At 38.4% G+C, this 23,272-nt stretch overlaps 2 protein-coding genes across 5 annotated transcripts in view; one reads left to right on the top strand and one right to left on the bottom strand.

Annotated features, from left to right (window-relative positions):
• Positions 1–23,272, top strand: part of DIP-kappa (Dpr-interacting protein kappa) — a 156,345-nt gene that overhangs the window by 89,964 nt on the left and 43,109 nt on the right. For 2 of the 4 annotated variants that reach the window (XM_032437531.2, XM_070209514.1), the window contains exon 4: positions 13,582–13,730. The exons of 1 other annotated variant lie outside the window; for it this stretch is intronic. In XM_032437531.2, the coding sequence (XP_032293422.1) occupies positions 13,595–13,730 (136 nt within the window). In that variant the 5' untranslated portion in view covers positions 13,582–13,594. Of the gene's footprint in view, positions 1–6,650; positions 7,055–13,581; positions 13,731–23,272 lie in introns of those variants that run through there. One more of the 4 variants, XM_032437530.2, reaches the window with a different exon arrangement.
• On the bottom strand, positions 19,007–22,859 carry Gpo3 (Glycerophosphate oxidase 3). Its single transcript, XM_002057827.4, has one exon. It carries the CDS (start codon positions 22,721–22,723, stop codon positions 19,262–19,264), a length of 3,462 nt encoding a protein of 1,153 aa, XP_002057863.1. The 5' UTR covers positions 22,724–22,859; the 3' UTR covers positions 19,007–19,261.

Here is a 23,272-nt window from a genome sequence, read left to right as displayed (position 1 = left end):
CTTGGCCAGCCGCACACAAAAACACAAGGCCAATGCAACAAAAGCCAAAACTTAATTAATATTTACATGAACACTTGAGACAAAGATAGTGTGCGGAAGGCAGATAGAGGGAGAAAGAGAGTGGGAACTGTTGGGATTCTTTGAGTGGCGGCCAATTGTTGCAGCTGCTTTCATTGTTGTTGTTGTTGTTGTTGTTGTTGTTGTTATCGTTGGATTGTCTTGTTTGCATATGTCTAAGGCTCAGGCCCTGCCACCTGACGCATCCTACATACATATCAAACGTGGCATGCCACCTAGAAATCAATTCGCATTGTTAACCCATGATTGGATATTATTGATTCAATTTGCTGCCACACTGCCGAGACATGTTTTATGCATGCGCCCGTCTATCTGTATGTGTGATAACGAGTGTGTCCCTGTGTGTGTGGGTGTGTGTGTGTGTGTGTGTGTGTCTTGATAATGTCTGTCTGTATCGATAATAGGAAACATGCACGCTTGCCCAACAACATCACCAGCTAACTTACTCAGCACCTGCTCCACACAAGGAAACCCACTTGCCGGGCCCCATTCGCCGCTTGGCGTTGTTTAATTTATGCATGTGTTGCACTTGCAACCTGCGAACTGTGGAGCCGATGCAAACTTTCGAATTGATAAATATAATTTTATTTGCATGCGCTAAGAAACAATACCAGCTGCTTGAATTAAATTATATTATTATATTAAAAGTAAATACAAAATAATATTTCATGATTCTCTTTTAGTTGTTCTCTATGTTTGAGCCTATTTACATTTATGTCTTAAACGCCCATGAATTTTATGTTCCGATTTGCATATTGTAGAAAAATATGAATATTGTATCATTTATTAAATTTGCATAATATTATGATAAGAATTATTATTTATTTATAAGTGTTCATGCAGGACTCTCCGAATGTGCGCTTAAATGTCCAAACATCTTTGATAGACTAATAATTCCAAAAATTCCAATGCAATTGCATTACTGAGAGCTGTAAACTCTTTAATTCATAAAGTTCATAAAGTTCGGGGGGCGTGGTCTTGTGGCAGCGCGTGCCCTTCTAACATGGCAGCAACTCGAGTCGGCGCTGGACTCATTAATTTTGCCAGCATTTGCAATATTTGTAGATGGCAACGCATTGTTGGCCTTGTCATTGTTGTTTGTGCATCAGCAGATCAATTGTTGTTGTTGTTGTTGTTGCTGGCGTTGTTAGCGTTGACAATGGCAATGATAACAATGGCAGCACACATGTTGCTAATAGTACCATGTGGAACGCCCACATGTCTGCAACATGCCAAACGCCGCATGCCAAGCGCCGCATGCCACATACCGAATGCCGCATGCCACATGCCACTTGAGCACATTGTTTTTGCCATCTGAAGTGTTTGACGTTTCCTGTTGCTTGCCATCGGCTACAGAGTGTGCAATTGATTTGCCGAATAGGCCACAATTATGGCTGCCTACCTATTGATTTGTGCCACTAATCACCGTTGCATAAATCACGTTGCACACTGCCAAAATATGCAACAGTTCAGGTGTCAGAAACTTCAAGCAGATCATATCTGTAGAAGCTTAGACCAGGATCTGGCCGGAAACTAAACAGTTCAACGAGCAAATATAAAGATATTTGGTGTCTTTTGCATTTGTTTTACACTTGAAATAAAGTTATCGGAAGTAGTACGATTTTATTAATACGCTATGTTTTTACATTAATTGTATTCATATGGGATATTTGCAGTTTTTCTATAACACAATAATCTACCTAGTAGATCTAGAGCTTCTCCGTGGCACGTTTTGTGCATCAAATTTAAGATATTATCTCTCAACTAAGTACACGCCCGTGGAAAATTGAATTATACCCATCTTGATCTGTACTTCTATTTAAAAATATATGTTTTAAGTAAAGAACCAACTGTTGGAATCGACGGTGGCCGCCTATGTTACGCCTGCGAAGAGAATCTTGATGCTGAAGAATATTGTCAGCCCAGAATTTATCAAATAAATTCTTACAAAGATTAAAAATGACTTTGAAGTTGATCGGTTGATAAGCAAAAATTGTTCATACACATTTTCCACACATACTTCTGGAATTTCCTGAAACTTAATGTTAGCGTGCACTTTCGCCAAATAAGGTAACTACAGTGCAAATTTCAGCTTCCTAGAAACATTTTTCTAGAGGCCCATTTTGATTAAACTCACGGTCACAAAAATTAAATGAAAGAATTCTTCTTGGCCTGGTCACAAATTATGCCCAAAGCGTTTATACCAATGCAACCAATTGGCATATTTTATTTTATGTGTATGTGTGTGTGTGTGTGTGTGTGTGTGTGTGTGTGTGAATGTGGCCTGAATTGGTTTAACGGTGTTTTTACCCCGATTTATGTACCTGCTCTGCAGCACTGAGCCACGCTTGTGCCCAGCACAGAAAAGTAATAAAAACTTAATGGCAAATATTAAGTACACATTAAACTGATTTATTTAAGTGTGGGTTATGTTCGCACAAAACGTTGCGAAAATTTATTTTTATTTGAGTTTGAAGAGTTTCGGCTGCTTCGATATGCGTAGAGCAAATTGAACAATCGAATAATATATAGAAATTCAATATTTGAGAAGTATTGAAAGAAAAGGCGAGTCTAATCTATTTTTTTTTTTTCTTAACTTGTTTCCTACTGAGACCCTGTTAAACTATAGAAATTGCTTGAAGTCTTGCATATGCTAGCATTTGCAGCCACAACTCGGGCAATGGCCGCTTCGGTAGAGGCTGGTTAAAAAGAAAACTCTGAAATAGTCGCATTAATATGCGGCATTGGGTCAGCCCTTTGCTAATAGTCGTACTTCTGACTTCAACTGAATTTGGGCCAAAATCAATTTGTGTCCCTACGCAGGCTGGCAAAAACAAGCTAAGAACGACTGGGCCTGGCATAAACAGTGGGTCGAAAATGGGCAAATGTAACAAATGCCTGGCCAAAACCGGACAATCTGGCCAGCTCGGTTAGGGGCTGGAGGGTTGAGGCAGGGCTAAGTACATGAACAGATTTTATAGCTGGTTTGGCCATATAAATGAGTGCAATGTTTGTGTCTCACTTTTTTGGTAAGCTACTTGGCTTTTATGTATTTTTCCCCTTTTTTTTTTCATGTAGCATATTTGCTGAGCTCTTGAATTTTGCCAGCAATTTGCGCTTTTAATGCAATCAGCTTTGTTGTTTTTTTGTGTGTGTGTGTGTGTGTGTTGTAGCTGCTAATGCGCTTAAAGCACACACACATACACACGCAAGTGCCACGCCCACATCCCCAGAAATCAATTGACACTTGCCACTTGCCACTTGGGCGCCATTATGCAGCAGCAGCAGCAGCAGCAGCAGCAACAAAACTCCACTCCTCCTAGAACAGGCAACCTCCTCCTACTTATCACTTTTTTATGCGCTTGCATTTCACGCCAATTGTGGATAAAAAAAAAAGGGGGTAAAGAATTGAATGAAAAAAATAAGGCCAAATGCAGGAGAAAAGTGCAACTTTCATTTAATGCCCGCACTTTTGGGTGTCGTTTCTTACACGACGACGTTCAAACTCAGCTAAATGACAATCCACGGGCTGCTCTTAAGGCACAAAGTGGGCGAGGATGAGGGTAAAGGTGGCAAGGGGTTGTCAGGGTTGAGGGGTCACACAGCTTTGCTGCCAAAGAGGATTTGTTACCGAGAGCTTTGCTAAATTTCGTTGTATATATATACAAATGTTTCTTTTTTTTTTATTGGCTCACAATAACAGGATTGACAGTTCGAGGCGCTTGCTTTGCATTTGGCTTAAAGCAACTGAAATTGACACTTGTTTATCTAATTATCGGGCTCTACTTTGTTATACCCCATGCGTTTTATATCCAAGCTTATGGAATTCGTTGCTTTTAATTTTTAAAATACCCAAATGTATGCAATTATCTTTTCTATGTCCTTTCTTATGCTAATTTGGCATCTACCATGTTAACCAACACAAAAGCAAAATGTTTAAAGCTCCTTGCATTATCAATAAAAGTTTGGCAAGAAACTTGTTTATTTATCGATAGCATAAAAAAGTATTTTGAAACAGTTTCCTTACTAATTTTCTTTTTTGCCTTTTGATCCATCTGATAGATCCAGAACTCTCCTTGCATATAGCCGAATCCTAGACGATATTCGTTTCAGTTTTGATTTAAACTTAATTGCCTCAGAACAACGATCCAACATAAATCAGCCAAGCTTAAATCACAGGGCCCTGAAATTGTTTTAAGATCGTAGACTTAAGTATCCCGTAGCTACAACTTTTCAATCTGAGTGAGCTGCAGCTTTTTAGCCTCTCTTTTAGTTCTTACCTTCTTAAGGTATTCATTAGCTTTAGTTTCCAGTATGACTTGATACACTTGTATTCTTTCGATTATGATCTTTGCTTCATGAACTTTAGTCACTATTTTCTTAAACTCTTGTTCTTTTGTTTTAAAGCATTCAATAAAAAAGTTGTTGTACAAGAAGTCGTTCAAACAAGGTTCATCCGGATATGTTGTGCATATCTAAACTAGCCGATTGTTTATAAATTTTTGAATAAAAATGTAAATATTTGAATATGAATTGTTATTGTACTATTTAAATACCGTTTAGGGCCAAAGTCTTTTCGTGTTAAATATAAAGCAAAACAGTTCATTTCTGTTGTGTCTCTTTTATAAATGGTCACATTTTTGTGCTAAACTCTTAAAAATATTTTAATGCGCTTTGAAAACCAACACACATACACACACTCTACACACACGCATGCACACAAGTCACAAATATTATCAGTGGGGCCAGCTACACAGTTGACCTCCCCTTTCACCCCTCACTCCCAGGCCTCAAACTGTGACGTTGCCGTTTGTCAACGTTTTCGGTTGCCTTCATCATCGTCGTCATCAACGCGGTCCCTTTTTGCGTTGCTTGTTGTTGTTGCTTAGGTTCTTATACCCTTGACCCGCCGAAAATGGGTATTATGGTTTTGAGCAAATGTATATAACAGGCGAAAGGAAGTATATTCGACATAATATATACAAAGTTGTCTTTGAATTGAAAAATATATTTTAATATTCCTTGATATTTCGCGTGTATCTAACCTCGATTTAACATTATATGCGATATGATTCATTTTCATTATCTTGATACTATTACTCTAAGAGAAATTGTTTCCTTCAAAAGCAAGCCCTGAAAATGGCATGTAGAACGGACTCTAAACACCGAAGTTATTCAAAAAAATATATTTCTCATAACTATTTTGGCTCAAAGCGAAGAAAAAGGACGTATGCAGCAAGCGTGTTTATAGGGTATCTCTTAGTCGAGCACACTTATTTGTCGTTTGTTGTTGTTGTTGCTGGTGAAAAATGATGGCAAAGGCGAGGCTAAAACTGTTGCCGCACTCTAATACGAAATGTTGGTCAAGCAGCATTCGTCGCTTTAAATATATTTTGAACCTAAAGATTTGGGCATACTTATAACAATATATATGTACATAAAGTTATGCACATATATAGTTTGTTGTTGTTGTTGTTGTTTTTTTTAGCTTTGGTCAGTTTTTAGCTTTTGGTTTTAAGTTTGCCGAGTTATGTTTATCTAAATGATGCCAGAAGCCAACGTTGCGTATGTGGAATAATTTTATTGTGGTTGCCACTTTGCTACTGGCTGGTTGTTGTTGTTGTAGTAGTAGTTTTTGTTGTGTTGTTGTTGTTGTTGTTGCTGGTTTTGACATTTACTTAGCTTAAAAGCAGCAGACAACAACAAATTCTGTGCGCTTTTACAGATAAGCCAATTTATGCAGTTATTCTTTTGAATGTGCGTGCTAATTTGACCACAAGAAGAGTAGCTTAGCTGTCGGTGGCACGATTATAGGTGAGCAAGGGGCGTTTTGACAGGTGAGCAGAGCTCGTAGATTGTGAGTGAGCAAGCGAGAGAAAGAGAGATATATAAATAAATATACCTAAATGAGAGCCTAATCAAGCGAGACATTGCATTTCTTTAACAATTTTAAAGTACAATTAACAGGATGGGATAGAGAGACACATATGCCACAATAAGATAATTGTCAAGGAAGAAATTAAATGTGTTCTATTTAATATATTTGAAGTTTCCATTTAATTGGTTTTTTTGTAAATATGAAAAAAAGGCCACAGCTAAAGCGACCTGTGAAATAGTCAAAAACGAGGTTCCATATCAAATAAATGATGCAAAACAGCGCCTGTTGCTGTAAATAACAGTTTGATTTCGTATCGAGCACTTAATTACTCTTAAGCTACATAGCGGTAAAGTGTGGCCTTATGCCGAACCAAAGTTAGCCAATCATTTCTGCCGGTGCCGCGTGCTTAGCGCACAGCGCGCCTATCAACGCACTAAGCAACTAAACCAAACACTTGACGGCCTTACGGACTCTCACCTCCAGTCGCTGGCTCGCCCAGCCACCCACTCAGTGAGACGCGCAATTCATTTCGAACAAAATGAACGGCACCGTTGGCTTCCAGTGATGCTCTTCGTATTGCGCTCTTGCTTGAGCAGTTTCGAAGTTCGAAAAGCCGAGTGGGGACACGAGCTGAAAACGAATTGGAGCGAAGTGCACGACTCGGCGCTGTCTTTCCACCAATCGAGTCAACGCCATTGGCATTTAGTCGTGCATCGGTTGTCCTTCTGTGCGGATGGTTAAGAGTTCGCTGTGCGCGCCGTCTAACCAAAATACATCTGTGTGACTGTGTAACGTGCGTTTGCCGTTATTTTGCGAGTGTTTACGTGTTTACGTGCTTACCATTTACCGCTATCATACGATTTGACACGAAATGTTGTTCGTCGCGTTGTTTTCGTTGTCGTCGTTATCATTGTTGTCGTTGCCAGAGTTGTTGTCAATTGCCAGCTTCTGGCAGCGCTGCTCGCAAAACTTCTGAACGCATCAAGTGAAAGTTTTCGCCCCGCGTCACTCTCTCTCCACCTGCACTGCTAACGACGCGTTGCACCAGAGATACCGTTACTACTAAACTTCTCTAGCTCCGTGTGTGCTTAATTTGATGTAATTAGAAATTGCTGTTGTCCTTGTCTCTCTCTCTCTCCCTCTATCGCTCTCCCTTCTTCACTCTTGATCTATCTATGGCAAATAAACTACAAATGGCGCAAAAACTGTTTGTTTATCTACTGACAGCCATGTTGTTGTTGTTGTTTGTTTGTTTATGTGAAACTTTCGATTGAATGCGGCAACTGGAAAAGAGGAAAAGAGCTGGCGTTAGGCGAATGTGATTAAGTGATGCGATCTCAAAAGAAGAGAACTATCGACAATTAACCTATTATAAATTTAGAAGTAAAATTTGTTATCGCTTTTCCAAAAAATATCGTATTTCGTAGTAAAGAAAATAAAATATGAACAATTTTTAAAAATTTAGAAAAAAATGTAGTAATTGATATAAATATATCTATATATTAAAGAAAGAAAAAAGAAACCAGAGAATCGGGCATTCTCTCCATAGAAGCTATTAGATAAAATGCGCAGTCATTTGTATGAGTTTCCCAATAATTTGGGTATATAGTAACATAGTTGATAACAGTTGAGTTTGGTAAGAAGTAGCGAGGAAAACATAGAAAGGCTTATCTATAAGAACATAGTTTTTGAACGATTATTTCCTGTGGACTACATATATGATGAAGAAGTCTGATCACGTTAAGATATTGCACAACGGTTTTTCTGTTAATTTTATTTTGGATTTATTGGGAATGCTTTTAAGTGAAAATAAGGTTGAGCTTATCTTAAAATTTAGGGAACCACTTAAATTCCTATTTTCACCTAGAAGGGTAGATTTTTGGCAACAGGTGAAACATGTCTCCAAATGCATTTGGCAAGGTACACAAAAATTGTTTAATGCCATTTGAATGAAAAGAAGATATGAATATTTTATTTCGAGCCTTACCTCATTTGTAAAATGCAACCAGGTATGCAAAAGCATACAAAGCATGGAGCTAAAATTAGAATAGTCAAAAAGTGTTTCAGATATTGCAAATTATTATTTTTGTATTTCAGTTAATCATCCGATCGAAACAAAAATATGTTCAGCCCATTTTCGCTTCTTGCGAAAAAATAGATCGAAGCACCGTCTATTAAGTATATAAGTGCAATATTTAAAAGTATCTTAACTCGATTTGCTTAACTAGCTAACAAGAATTTAACATAATTGATTGATTTTATTTGCTTAATATTTAATAACAAATAATAGCTCACGCTTTAAACAACAATTTGTAAGCCAATGCAAAATGCATTCTTTTATATTAAATGCACCAAATAAAATGCATTTAAATGCATATTTATGTGAATGCGTGTGTTTCTGTGTAATACCCTAATTTGTTGGCAATTGTGCACACTAAAAGAAATAAACTCAACTCGAATTCCAGGCAATGGAACAAACTAAACGGCCATAAAAACCACTCTCGGCAGAGCGTAGCAGGCCAGACAGAAAGGGTCAAAGGTTGTGGGTGAGGGGCGCGCAGGCGACATTTAACCAGCAAAATAATTTGTTGCAATAAATATTTGAAAATCCAGTTAAGCGAAACATTTTCGTCACGAAGAGGCCAACAACAACAACAACAACAACAATAACAAGAGGCAACAGCCAACTGGCCAACACGGACTGAGAGTCTAGCAGTGAATCCCAGTGCCAGGAGCTGCAAGGACTTTTCTGTTGAGTGCGCCTGGCTCTGGCTTTGGCCGAGGATTTGGTTTTTGTTTTATTGTTGTGCCCTATGCAAAAGGGTATTATAGTCTTGTCACGAAATATGCAACGCATTGCAAGATGCTGCTCAGACTCTAAATGATATGATAGATATTCCTGATCAGCATCAACAGTCGAGTTGACCCAGTCCGAATATATGTCTTTTAATAAGGTTTTACATGGCTCCGTCTCGGACTGAGGGACATGGTCGACATGGCAGCATGGTCAACATCCTATCAAGATAAATTTCCTTTAATCATAAAGCACTCACAGAGACAAAAGCTCAAACAATTTTCTTTGTTGATCCGCCATAGATGTCTGTGAGGGTATTTAATATTCGGCACTGCATCGTTTTGCTGCTTCTTTATTTTTTTAATAATTTTTCGTAGATTTTTCATACTGTGGCGGCATTTTGCATGATAGCGCACGTTGTTGTTATTTTGATGATGTTGTTGCTGCCGTGTTGCATTTTGTTGGTTGTTTCACCTCCGGTGCTGGTGTTGTGCCGCGTTACCTGCCTCAGTCGCTGCCGCTTTGTGCCTCCATCCCCGAGCTTTAATATTAAAAGCGTTTAAAATTTTTGTACGTTTCGTCGCCATTGTTTATGTCTGAGCCCTCACTCACTACCGCCCACAGCCCAGCCCTGAGGGCTTTTGTTTTTATACCCTGCATAAAAAAATAAAGTAGAGGAAGCCGCTTTCAACAAATACAAAGTAACATATACCTATTTGTGGGCGAAAGCTCTTGTTATTCACTAAATAATCTAACAAATTATTATAAACTATATTCAATAAGAAGAATTAAAGGTTAAAAGGCTGCTCTGCCGATTATAAAACCGGGATTTGTTTAAAAGAGTTAAATATTTTATATAGAAAACCTACTCACTTTTTAAGCTTATACTTTGCCCTTGTTGGCTAGTAAGCAATTTAGTTAATACTGTCATAGGTTATTTGTTAAAAAAAAAACTCGAATGGCATGCCTTTTATTCAGTTTAGTTTATGAGCTGCCGAAATTCCTTGAAACTCTTTGCCTTAAGCTGGAAACTTCATTTCTCATAGCTTCAACTTTCTGAGCAAATTCATAGCAATATCTATTGCAAACTGTTTAAAGCTGAATATTAATAAAAATTGTAGTCATGTGGTTTATTAAAGTTGTAGACAATTGAAGTCCTGATCAGTATATATATATATATATATATATATATATATATATATATATATTCAGATTATGACTTCAAGCACATATTTACCACAAATGAAAATTTAATTATTCTGACTTTAAAAATATATACATTTTGTAATTTTAATTATATGAATGCTAGAACATTTTTCACATATGAAAATACTTTTTTTTTTTAAACTTTCTACTAAGTTTAAGCCTTAGGAAACAATATTAAACCTTCAACAGGGTATTTGTAGTCCATTAATCTGCACCAGAAGGCTTGCCAAAAATTGTTTGGTTCTTGTTGCCGTTGTTGTTGTTGTTGTTGTTGTTTTTGTTTTTGTCATCGCTACGGGGCGCAACACTAACAAGCTTTGTTGTGTTTCGACTCTCGTCCGTTGTCCCTCGTCTCTCGTCTGTCGTCCTTCGTCTGTCGCCTGTCGCCTGTCGGCGTCCGCCTTTGACTACAGTTTGCTTAACGTGCAACGTTTTGCCAACTGTGCGACGTCTGCCTGCAGCGCCGGAAGCGGAAGTGTTGCCATTGCCATTTTGCAGGCATGCATTTTCGGTGCGGTGCGGTGCGACGCGATGCGATGCGATGCGGTTCGCTTCGGTTTTGGCATTTTAGCCGCCGGCTGGCGTTTTGGCTTGTTGTTGTTATTGTTATTGCTGTTGCTTATAATATTCCTTTGGCTTTCCGCTTGTAAAATGTTGCCATGTTTTCAGCTGCCCGCTGGCTCTTGCCAAGCGTCCCCCACACAAATTCTCGTCCTGAGTTTGGGGCTTTTTTTGTTTGGCTTATGTTTTTTCCTTTTTTTTCTGTTTGTTTTCTTGTGCTGCCAGCTGTCTGACAGGTGGTTTGTTCAACGTGTTTTGTGTTTACTTTGTGTAATCATTTCATTTGTCAAAGTTGATTCGAGCGCTGCGAACAAACACACGCGGCGACGACAGTTTGACATTGCAAATTGAAGCCAACTGAAATTTATCTGCGGGCTGCTTTCTTTATTTTTTTGTTGACGCATTTGCTGGCTTTTGTGAACTGCAAAAAATTAAGAGCTTCTCTCTCTGATGCTGCCAGAATTTAGTTATTTTTATTATTTATAAAAATATCAAATTATCAAAACGCATTTAGCTGAGAAAATAACCGAACTATTATTTAAAATAGTTACAATTTTCTAAAAAGTTTTTAATATACAATTTGAGTAAATAATTCGATTTTTTTTATTCAAAAATAAACAATTTTTGATATTAAATTAGAAGAACAATTGTTTTAAAATTAATATATTTTGTCTGTATTCGGCTTGACAAATTAGTAAAATTTATTAAAAATATGTCAAATATTTTTTTATGATTTTTTTAAAGTACGTTCTGTCACGAATCCCAAAAAATAAGCAGTACACTTATATAATTAATTTTTTGTATCTTCGAGATAAACGGCTTCCTGAATTTTAGTCGAATATTTTTGTTTAGTTACTTTGACGAGCTTTTTGGATTTTGTTTAATTATTCGTCGTCGTTTTTAATTATATGCTTCGATTGCATTATTTTCATATCCTGGCCAATTTTTCATGTAGTTATTTCTCAAGCTTTATCGTGACTTTCAGGCTAAATCATAAAATTATTTTTGAGTAAATGAATTTTGAGGCCCCATCGTGCGGCTCGCATCCATCGCTAGTTTAATGTATAGATTTTTTTAGTTTCGTATCGTTAATTTGGCCTTAAATATATTTTTTTTATTCATTTACATAAATTGATTTCCAGTTAATTAACTTTAATTTTTATCGTATAATCTATTTTGAACGTTAAGAATAAAATATTGTTAAAGACTTACTTATGCAAACTCATATTTACACTACAAGGACTTAATCTATTTTCGATAAATTCGCTCAAAGTATCTGAAATATTTTTAAGGGCTTTTAAATGCCAGCCGCCAAAAAGTTAAGCGAAAAACAATCAAAGGCAACGCACAAAATCAAATTACTGTCTAAATGCTGTCTAAGCATATTTCATTTAATTGTCTCAACTTAATCTAGACGGAAACAACAAAGTTAGCCCGCTTCGCACCGCACCCCTGGCAAACGCGTCAAAACAACGCCTCAAAATGTGCTTTGCCAACTCGACGACAGCCTAACAGACGCCCCCCACCCCCTCTCTCTTAGTACCCGTTCGGGCCTCACTTTCCGCACAAAAACAAACAAACAAACGTTGGCAAAGTCAAAAAGCTACAGCCAAACTATGTAGCCAAAATAACAGCAACAACAACAATGAGAAAGAACAACACACAACAACGTTGTGTCGAAAATTAAATACCCTTGCAGACATTTAGCCGCGGCAGACGCTGAATATAATAATCTTATATCAATCAGATAGAGATGTATTTCATAGAATTTAATTGTGGAAAAATCAAAGACATCTATTAATAGGAAGCATTTAATTAATGTGTCTTGAATACCAAAAAATTAACAATAATCAAGCCAATCAAGCTTAGAAGATTAAAAACATTAATAACTGGTCAATTATGGAAAAACATGCTTGAAAAATAAATAACTTCTTAGTACATTTTGAGCGCTAAATGGAGTGGGATAATGTAGGTTAAGCTCAAGAGTTATGAGCTTTAAAAAGAGACTTGCTTGAGACTTCATCTAAGTATATTTGAAATTCCAAAAAAAGCAGCCCATAAGATACAGAAAACAATTCAATTTATTCTTAAAATAAGAATAAAAAAAGTTTAGAAAATGTATTAAAAAATATATATTTAAAAACTTAAAAATTGCACGTTTAAGACATATTCCACAAAAATATAGATTTTAGTAGAGCTATATCAATGAAGTATCAATAATTTATCTGCATAGCATTCGCTCTCAAAACAGAAGGATTCCATTTTGGAGCTATTTGATATTGTGAATACATTTTTCGAGAAATCTCAGCTTTAACTGCAAGAGTTTAAAATGATCTACAATTCACAATATTTCAATTTAAATGATTTAGAAATAAATTTAAAAAGGATTATTTTTATAGGAACCCTAATATTTCAAGCAAAACAAGTAACACATAGGAGAGTTTTACCAAAAAAAAACAAAAGAGAAAATAATAATAAAAGTAAACTGAAATGAAAAGAAGTGTAGTTAGCAAAAAACGATTTTAATTTTTGGACAATTTTAGTTTTCCCAAGTTTAAGGTCCCTGCGTACTTATGGCGGTATCCCTTGGTGTGCTCTAATTAAGATACCCAACGCAAGGGCATAGAAAATTTTTGAGTCTAGCTAGAAAACGCTACGCATCCGGATACGGTCGATGGGGCGGCCATAGACGTTAAGTGCTGGCAAACCCGCACGTCAACAGCCTCGCCATCATCATGACGCTCAATTTCAATGGCGCTGGTGTTGATTGCAATGCTGTTGTTGTTGTTGTTGTTGTTGCTGTTGCTATTCTGGTAGTTGTTGTTGTTGTTGATTACGCGCCATTTAAGTGATTAAAGGTGAAAACGTTTGCTGTTGCGCGCATTGGCAACTGCAGCTACTGCCGCCCGCACTTAATCCCCGCACAGCACTCCGCATCCAACATATATTTCGTGTGTGCCTCTCCCTTGTCCCTCCTACCAAACACCTAGCTACCCACCCCTCGGGGAAGAGTGGAGAAGTGTTTCGCATTTTCGTGTACAATTTAGCCTATTGCCCATTGCAGAGATTTATCGAAAATGTTTGGACTTGGACCACGACGAGGATTGCCACGCCTCCCTGGCAATGGGCGTTTAGCTGGCGTTGCGCTCATTATCAACACAGTGCTATTAATGATGACTGCCACGCCCACTCGAGCCGAGATACCTTCAAAGGGTAAGTGCTTTGCTAATTTAATGAGTCTGTTTTAATAGGCTTCTCAATGATTAATTGATTGAAGATGTGTGCGGTTGGGGCATTAATGAGCTATGACGAGTGCTTTTAATTATGACACAAGTGCCAAACACACATACATATATATAGATATAGATATATATATATATATTCAGAGTGCATTTGTGCCACTTTGGCACATGATATTGCCAATTAGCACTACGTGGACCGAAGCTAGAGTGCCAGTTTGAAAAGATTGCAGAAATTCAGATAATCCACATTTTGAGCTAGGTTAGTTGAGAATTGCATCTCTCTATTTTGGCATTCAAATAATCGACACTTGAAAGGAAGACATATTAAATATACAAATATATAGAATTGAAAGAAATAATTATAAAATGTATACTAATTGTATATTTTATTAAACAGGGATAATAAATATGGGCAATCTGTTACAACTTTTATTTCCACTTATGTGTTTGTTATTGTTCAAGGTTTTGAAAACTTCTCAAAATTGCTATGAAAATAAATATGTGAACCACTAAGCTTTGTGGCACTAAGCAAAAAAAAAGATCGACTTATATTTTGATAATGGTCAAATATATATGTACCGTGTCTTTTTCTATGAGTAACATATATGCCGTCGGCAAAGGGCATCGTAAATAGTTGTATAAAAATTGACGATTTTAAATGCTTAGATAAAATAACGGAAACGATAGATTATGCGAAAATATTCTCATAATTTTCACACAATTTGATCAAGTTTTAATTTCAAATTGTAACTTGACACTTAAAATTACCCCTTTTGTGCTTCCCCTCACTTCTTTGGCAAACTTTGCAACAATTTGTTCAATAAACAAGAAAACAATGTGCATGCAGCAAAATATTTGCATGTGGATGGAAAAACATTTACTTTTCCCATTAGAAGCAATCAGGATACAAAATTTGTTGCAGTCTCTCTGGCAATTTCAATTGCCTTTGTCTATACACACAATACACACACACACACACACACACACATTGTAAATATTAAACAGGACACGAGCTTAAATTGCGCATATTAAAAAATGTATGATAATAATTTTGCACAAGGCTTTTGGGGTTGAAACAGTTTCTTTTTTTTCGGTTAAAAGGCTGGCTTTATATTTGCATATTTCTTAAATTGATCTTTTTCTTGGCAAACAGGGTGCCCAGATCCTTCAGCATATTTCATGACATAATCAAATATGCTTTAAGCCATTGCCAACAACGACAACAACAACAACAACAATAACAACCCTTTTGAAGTCTTTGTGTAGAAGGCAAAATGAACTGCAGATAAAGGATGTGTCTTTTGCTGTTGCTTACTCTTTTTTTCTTAGCTATTTATTTATTTATTTATTTCTAGCAAATTTATTTTTATCATGCAAGAGCTTGAGTATCTAAATACACCTTTTTTGTTATATTCTCTATTTTTTGTATATTCCTGAAATGCAAATGCTTACAAGACGTTTAACTTGTCACCTGCGGGCCAAAACTGCTCTCCATACTTATCTGACAGATGTGCATCTCTCTTTGCCAGGCACTCAGAGTGGGCCCCCCCACCCCCACACACACGCCCACGCCCGCCCCCCCCAACAACATGTCATGTATAAAATATACATTTGTTTGGCTTTTACATGTTTGTCACTTATCGTTTTGGCCCAATGTTCTCTGTCTCAGTCTGCAGTTGAGTGCCAGAGTCCTTGGCTCTTACTCGCTGTTTTACTACTTATTTGCTGGCACATTCAGTTCCAGTCCGTAGTATCTGGTGTAGATACTTTTACTTGTAGTTGAAGATATATTATGATTTTATGCATGGTAAAGCGAAAAATATTATAGCAATGTGTGGCCATGCGAAGCGTGCGAATAGTTTTTTTACAGTTGGTGGAAATTTCTTAAAATGTGTGCCCTATAAATAGTTAAGCAGGAATATCGATAGCAACAGTTGCATTACTCTAATCAATCGCAAATTTATGCGACAAATAATATTTGAATATAGTTGTTGTTTCTAGGCGAGCTAGGGAACAAAAATTAATACCCTAGGTATTATAACTTAAGCCGTGGTCCTCAAGATGGTACCGCCAGATATAAGTTTTCCACGGACGGAGAAAAGAAAATTGTATGCCAAATTTGAAGCAACAATATTGGACTAGGTAAGGGCCGGATATTACCAGTTAGTTATCATACAAAACTTAAACTAATAATGTGGAAAAATATGTTCTACAAATATATTAGCACATAAAAAAGTTTACAACGTTGCCAACATTTTTGTCATTTCCCCTATTCAAGTATCTTTTTGCAGCAAACACAAGTTTTACATTTACCAGCAGAGATGCACTACCTAAAGATACAAATCTAAAAAAAAAAAAGTGAAACTCAATTTAAACCACATGAATACGACTTCCTGCCGCCCACATTATCGCAGGCATCTGTTCTGAGTACATTATAACATATATTATTGCATACTATTTTCTCGTCATTTCCGTTTGACATTTATATATTTTTTCGTTTATTTTTTTTTCTAGTATTTTTTTGCGATACTTCCGTCATGGCATTTTTCTGTGTGCTTGAATTTATTTTTATAAATTTTTTTTTGGCATTCACGTCGCGTTTTAAAGCATTTTCTTTTTTTTTTGGTTCCTGCCTCTCCTAAATGTCCTTGACTGCATTATAACAAGGAGCTGGAGTGTGCGTGTGTGTGTGTGTGTGTCTGGTGTGTATGTGCGTGGTTTTAATGGCTAGAATTTTCTCAATATTATGAGGTCTACGAAGTCGCGTGTGCGCCGCATGAATTTTACTCTATTACGAATACTTCCTTAGACTTGGCTTATTAAAATTTTTCCCAGACTCTGTTGGCGTTTTCCAACTCTGGCATAGAACAGCTTTGCCCTCTGGCCGCTACGGCGATTTATGCTACAAGTTTTTGCCACTCGAAATTGTTGAAATAGTTTCGCGTGCTGCAAATTGTTAACGTAGCTAATCAGCATAAAAATACCAACCGATTGCAGCGCCCGATAGAAACTCGCCTCAGATGTGGAGCAAGGGCTGGAGGGGTGAAATCGAAAGTGTTTCACATTAGACCAACTTAATAGGTTTGTTTATGGGCTTTTTTTTTGGTAGGCCACAAGTGCGCTTTTTACCTCAGAGTGCAGGTGAAAAATTGTTTCAGAATTGAATGCGTGCCAAAGCGAAATTTAAAATAAATGCAATTTATTTGTAGATGCTTGTACTTTAGATTCATTTTTCATTTTAACACTACGGCAATAATGGTAATTGAAAACTTCAAATTTATTTATGCCACAAACTTAAGTTTATAGCAAAGAGAAAGTATAACAAATAAATAAATAAGTAAGAGTCGCGAGTGCCCCAGCTATAGTCACACAGTATGGGAAATGTTTTCGTGACTTGCTGCGCTGTTTAGTATCCGACCTCTATAGTTGCTTAAATGTGAGTAAATACCAAACTCAAGCCTATTAGAAAGGAACGAGTAGGGGTAGCGAAAAATATAATATTCTAGATCGGTGTATTCTTCATGCGAGTCAACTTAGCAAATTTGTTGTCTCTAGCACATTTTTAATTATTTTTTTTAGTATTATTCGTTATCATATTGCCTTATCAAAGAACAAAAATTACTCATAGCATCGCCAATACGCTGGGAATATTTTATTTACCCGTCCGTGAAAAGAAATGAAAGGAAAAAGAAGCCGTTACAATCAAAAGTCTTAAGTTCTTCCAAGGACCGAATAACTTTAAAACGTTCTTCAATTATCCAACACTCTTTTCAAGATTTCGACATCGATATCATTAAAACAGGGAAATTTATCGCTGATTCGAAACAAACTCGTATTGCGCAGGATATAGCAGGACCTACGTACAAAATGTAGGCGCTTTCTAAATCGATACGGACAGGCCAGATCGAACTCATATTAGTTGACTATTCTAGTTAAATTAATTTGCACAAAACAACTATACACTTGTTTGCTGTGTGTAAGAGTGTAAGAAAAACTATAAAAGAACAAAAAATTTAAATATTTAAATAAACACAAGCAAAAATATAACATTTTACAATTAATTGTACAGTATTTTAAATCAAATTTTCTAATTCCCTTATGATAAATACTCAAACTACCTAATTTAAATAAAAATATATAGAATATATTCATATTTTTATATTTTTCTTTATAATATTTTTAAGGTCTTGAACGAATTCTTCGCTTCGATATAAAATCGTAGACATATTTTAGGTATTGTATGTAAATGAATAAATAAATATGTCTCACGTTCGCTGCTTCACAGCGTGTGCAATCAGATAGTACATAGATTCTTTATTCAGATGTTGTCTGGCAATTTAATTGGCAATTTATGAGGCTGGCTGTAAAACCAAAAGAGAGAAGAAAATGTACATGGTTTGCATTGTTGGTTTCAATTTCCCAATGAAAACCATTTGAAAGTCATTTAATATTTTTTTGCTGTTTGCCATCGATTTTCTTTTGGCTGTTGCTCAATTGGCGTTACTTGGGCAATTTTCCGCTGCCTTCGTCGTTTGTTTTTAATAAATTAGCCAAATTTGCCTGTCTAGTATATTTGGTCCTATTGCCAGCCATGTTATGCGGAAGCGATGGCTTTTTTTAACTACCCATTTTGAATTATTGTTATGAGTAGACGTTTCTTGTAGTATATGCTTATCGTTCATGTATTGCCTTATTTATTGGCTGATTGGGCGGCGTCTTTACTTATAAGTATTTTTGCGCCAAGTCTTGTGCGTGTAATGTGCCTTCCTTTTTGACTAATGGGTGCTCGTTAGCTACCAAAATGAGTTTTTTATGGTTATTTTTGAAGGCTGGCAAAACAGAATAAATATCATTTCAAATTAATCAAACTTGTTTTTTCATGTTCTATGAATTTAAAACTTTAAATACCTATATTTATTACCAAAGTCCTTAAATTAAATACTAAAGAAATAATATCGAAATATTGGCGAAATGGCATTCATATGAAAATATACTAATAATAAATATTTTTTTATCTTTCACCAAAAAACTTGAATTAAATACTACTAAATTAAATACTATATGGTATTCAAATACAATTCCAAATTCATAAATAGATGTAGATATTAAATACGGAATATAAAATACATCTTGCTAAATATCTTATACAATAAACTATAATTGTACATTCACTAAATAAGGAAATTTGCTTAGGTTCCCGGTTTTCTCCCTTATTCCCGGCTTTCTATGATTCAAAAACTCAACTGCTTTTCTTTTTTATATTATTGCTTTTTATTATTGTTTATATGCAGCGCGTCGACACGATCATCATTCCATATTTACGCACTTTACACACATGCACACTTAATCACCGAACACCAAATGATGTTAGTGTGCCTGTGTATGAGTGCACTCATATCATATTTAAAAATACGCAGTCTTACAGGCAAATTTGTTGCTTTCATACCAGAAAAGAAATAACATTAATTTTATCAAAAGTCTACATACGAGGCAGTCACAACTTTAGGATTCCGTATCGGATCCAGTGGGATTTTTCTTGACATCATTTTCGTTGTTTGATCTGGCAACTACAGCTTTGTCGCCATCTTCTTTATGCAGATCAGCTGAAGGACAAGTTAGGCTACTGCTACTCTCAACAGTGTTTGAGGTGTCTTTGCAACTAGACGACTTTTCGCCGGCATTCGCTTTGATTATGGTTTGCTCAAGTAGCTCAAGGCTGGCAATAGCGGATTCAAGGATTGCTGTCGTATCTTTTGTACGACTGCTATCTTCTGGGGCCGTACCGCTGACAATGTTTGAAGTGCTGTTCTCACTTGCTGCCACAACGCTAGGAATCGAGATGCAAGCTGCAGGCTTCGCAAGTTTAAAGTTGTCAGCACTGTTTCTAGGATTTGTAGCCTTTTCGGTAGCTGGACGGCTACCTTCTGGGGCCGTGCTAATGCCAGTCATTGGGGAAATGCAATCCGTTCCAACACTAAGTCTCGAGATGCCAGAAGTCGGTTTAGCTATTGCAGCACCTTTGTCAAGAACTGTCGCCTCGACGGCACTGTGACTGCTGCCTTCAAGGGACGAAGCGCTGCCATTCGTTGAGGTAGTGTAGCCACAGTCATCTTTATTGCTCCAATTTGTTAGCTCCGTTTTGACAACACTTTTTTTGGGGATTGCGGCAGATTCGGCAGATGGCCGTTCCTCAAGGACTATAGCCTCGACGGCAATTTGACTGATGCCTTCTAGAGCCGTAGCGCTGTCATTCGTTGTGGTAGTGTAGCCACAGTCGGCTTTATTGCTACTATTTGTTAGCTCCGATTTGACAATGTCGACAACACTGTTTTTAGGGATTGCCGCACATTCTGCAGATGGCCGTTCCTTGTCCTCTTTAATGTGGGCGGTGCCTTCTTGCTTGACTGTTGATGCGACATCGTTGCTGTCGGTAGTTACATATGAGGCAGAAAGCATAGAGTTTCCAGACTGCTCCTGTTGGGGCTCAAGGTCGGGGCATTGAGCCATGCTCTGCGAGTCGTAGTTGGTTTTTGGTTCGATGCTGTTGGTCGTGTCTTTTTGGTTGGAGGAGGAGGAGGACTCAGTTAAGCCGCTAACACTGTCTGATCCGGCTGAAATGATTGTTGTGCTAGGTGCAGGGCCTTTGGGTTCCGATCCAGCTATAACATAGGGACTGAAGCTGCAGACCTTAGGCTTCTTCTTGACTATTGGCGGGGTAGGCGTACTTTCTGCAGGTGCACATTCTACGTTTGGTTTCTGAATTGAGGTGGAAGGGCTCAACGCTGTACTTGAATCACTGACAGGAACTGACTCGCCGACTGTATCTGAAGGAGTGATCGATGGAGATGTCTTTGTTTCTTGATTAGCTGAATCATTCATAGGGATAGTCCCGCTCTTCAGGGGCGCGGGAATGCACGCTTGCACTCGCATTGGGGAATATTCACTACTGGCCGGGGCTGATATTCCTCTTAGGCCCACAAATGTGGCATTTGTCTCCATTTGGCCGCTAAGGCGCGAATTCATGCTGCTGCTAGCTTGTTTTGGAACCGAACTGAGGACTGCTTGAACTGAATTCGAATTCAGAGAATGTCGATTGTATTCTTCTCGGTTAACTTGGGTACTTTCATGCTCAAGTGCTTTGCTCTCCCGGAATTTGAACTGTTTCTTCTGCTTGACAATGCTGCCGAGGCCCATTTGCTCAGCTAGAAAATATTGCGCTGCTCTCAACTCATGCTCCTTCTTATGCTTCTCCCAGAAGAGCTGTTCAGACATGATGTCCAGCACGGTGGGCAACATCTCGGCAGCAGCCGTCACATTGACAAAGGCCACACGCAGGCGTCGGGCGATCACATCCACCAGATGGCAGGCGTACTCCCGCTGGCAGGCATATGTCACCTCGGCTTGGATATAGGGAAACTTTGGGTGCAGCCGCTGTCGGCCACTGCGACAACTGTTCGCTAGCAGGTGGCTGGCATTGGTGCCATAGGAATCGGCCAGATGCTGGGCCACATCCATGGGCAAGTCGTAGGCCTGCACCAGATCGAGGGACAGCATGCAACAGAAATCATTGGCGCCGTCCAGCAGCAGATTATTTGTAATGCTAGAATCAGTATGCGGCTCCAACTGACAGATTTCGATGGCCGTGTTGATCGCATCAAGAGCCATCACACGATATGTGCTCCAGCGTCCGCCGGCCAAGGTGATCATCTGGTTGCCGCTGACTTCCAGCAAATAATTGGGTACCGTATTTGCCTCCTCTTCTTCTTTGTTCTCGACGGATGGACACATAATCGAAGGCTTAATGCCCGTCCAGGCGCTCATCACATGGCCCGAACTCAGCTGCACACATTCCTCAAGCACCCGACGCGTTTGCGCCAGCAGACATTCCACCTCCTCCAATGCTGGAGTTGGTGTCTGCTCACTCGATTCTGGGCGTTCCACATCGAGGCTGCCCACTAGCATGCTGTTCTCAAAGGGCAACATGATCAGTGCCTGCCCCGCGGCTTGATCGCTGGGAAAGAGCAGACCACAGTTCTGGGAGCCATAATAGCTGGGCAGCGCAACATGTGTGCCCAGTTTGGGCACTGCTATGGGGCTGACATTACTGTCATCCAACTGTCTAACCACATCTGTGTCCGCGCCCGTCGCATTGATGACGACTCTGCTGTTGATGGTGAAGCACGAGTCGTTGACCGTATCCTCGACTCGCACCGTGCGGCAGCCATTGTCACTGGTTGGCGGCAGTAGCTCGTGCAATCGTACATAGTTGGCCACGGTGGCGCCATGTTTTGTCGCCGTCATGGCCAAGGCCAGGCACATGCGCGCATCGTCCAGCTGCACATCGTAGTAGACCAGGGAGCCCAGCAGTCCATTCCTGCGCAGCAGCGGGAACTCATTGAGCGTTGCCTCCTTGGATAGAAAATGTGAGCCGCGCACATTGGACATGCCCGCCATAGCATCGTACATCTTCAAGCCCAGCCAGTAGAGGGGCAGTCTCAGCGGGCTGTAGATGGGGATCAGCATGGGTTGCACGCGATTCAGATGGGGCGCTATGGTCAGCATGGTGGCACGCTCATTCAGCACCTGCTGCAGCAGGAAGATCTGCTGCAGATCAGCGCCCTGTATGGCCGCATGCAAATACGAGTTGCTGCCTTCAATTAGTTTGCTAGACTTGCAGCTGGCACCGCTGGCAAAATCTTCAGCCTCTATCAGTGCCGTCTTAAAGCCACGTGTGGTGGCTTCCAGGGCACAGCCACAGCCGATGGCGCCACCGCCGATGACCAGCACATCGAAATTCTCGCTCTTCAGCGAAGTTACCTGTTGTTTCCGCTTGGGCAGCTGGTCGCTAGCCTCCTTACCATTGTTCCGACCCCTGCGAAGTATTGTGTTCATCGCGCTCAATAAGCGACGCGGCTGCCTCTTCCAGTGAACCGCAGTCAGACCCTTGCGTAATTTCGCTAACATCTTGCTATCCTCGTCCACGTAATCCAACTAATAAAAGACAACCAACTTCGAATGTATCGAGCTGCGGTCATTGGAAATTAAAAACAAAGAATTTATTAAAAAAAAACCGAAATTTTTTTTCAATGCTGAACTTTTTTTTGATTGAATAAAATAAAACGTATACTTTCATTCGAAATATTTTTGATGGATATTTCAAAGGCAACATAGTGAGTCCGAGGCAATTGAATAGCACAGGTGTCTCAATTTTCAATAAACACCTATATTTTTCAACGTAAATTATTAACTTAATATTAATTACTTATCTAAGCATTATAATTTAGTTGATTATTCAAATGTTGTTCGGTTTGCGAGCATTTAAAAAAAGTTAAAATTGGAAATTACATATTGATAAAAATATTTGTATGTGATTCTATTTTGATTGATCTATTTGAGTGCTATTTAATATTTTAAAAAATGTTTTAATATGTTTTTCTTAATATATGAGGATATATAAGAAGAAGTATCTACAGATACATATAATCGGCAATGGGATGTGTGGCTGTACACACA

The sequence above is a fragment of the Drosophila virilis genome, chromosome 4, assembly GCF_030788295.1.
Source record: "Drosophila virilis strain 15010-1051.87 chromosome 4, Dvir_AGI_RSII-ME, whole genome shotgun sequence".
Taxonomy (NCBI): domain Eukaryota; kingdom Metazoa; phylum Arthropoda; class Insecta; order Diptera; family Drosophilidae; genus Drosophila; species Drosophila virilis.
This window is presented reverse-complemented; position numbering and strand designations above follow the sequence as displayed.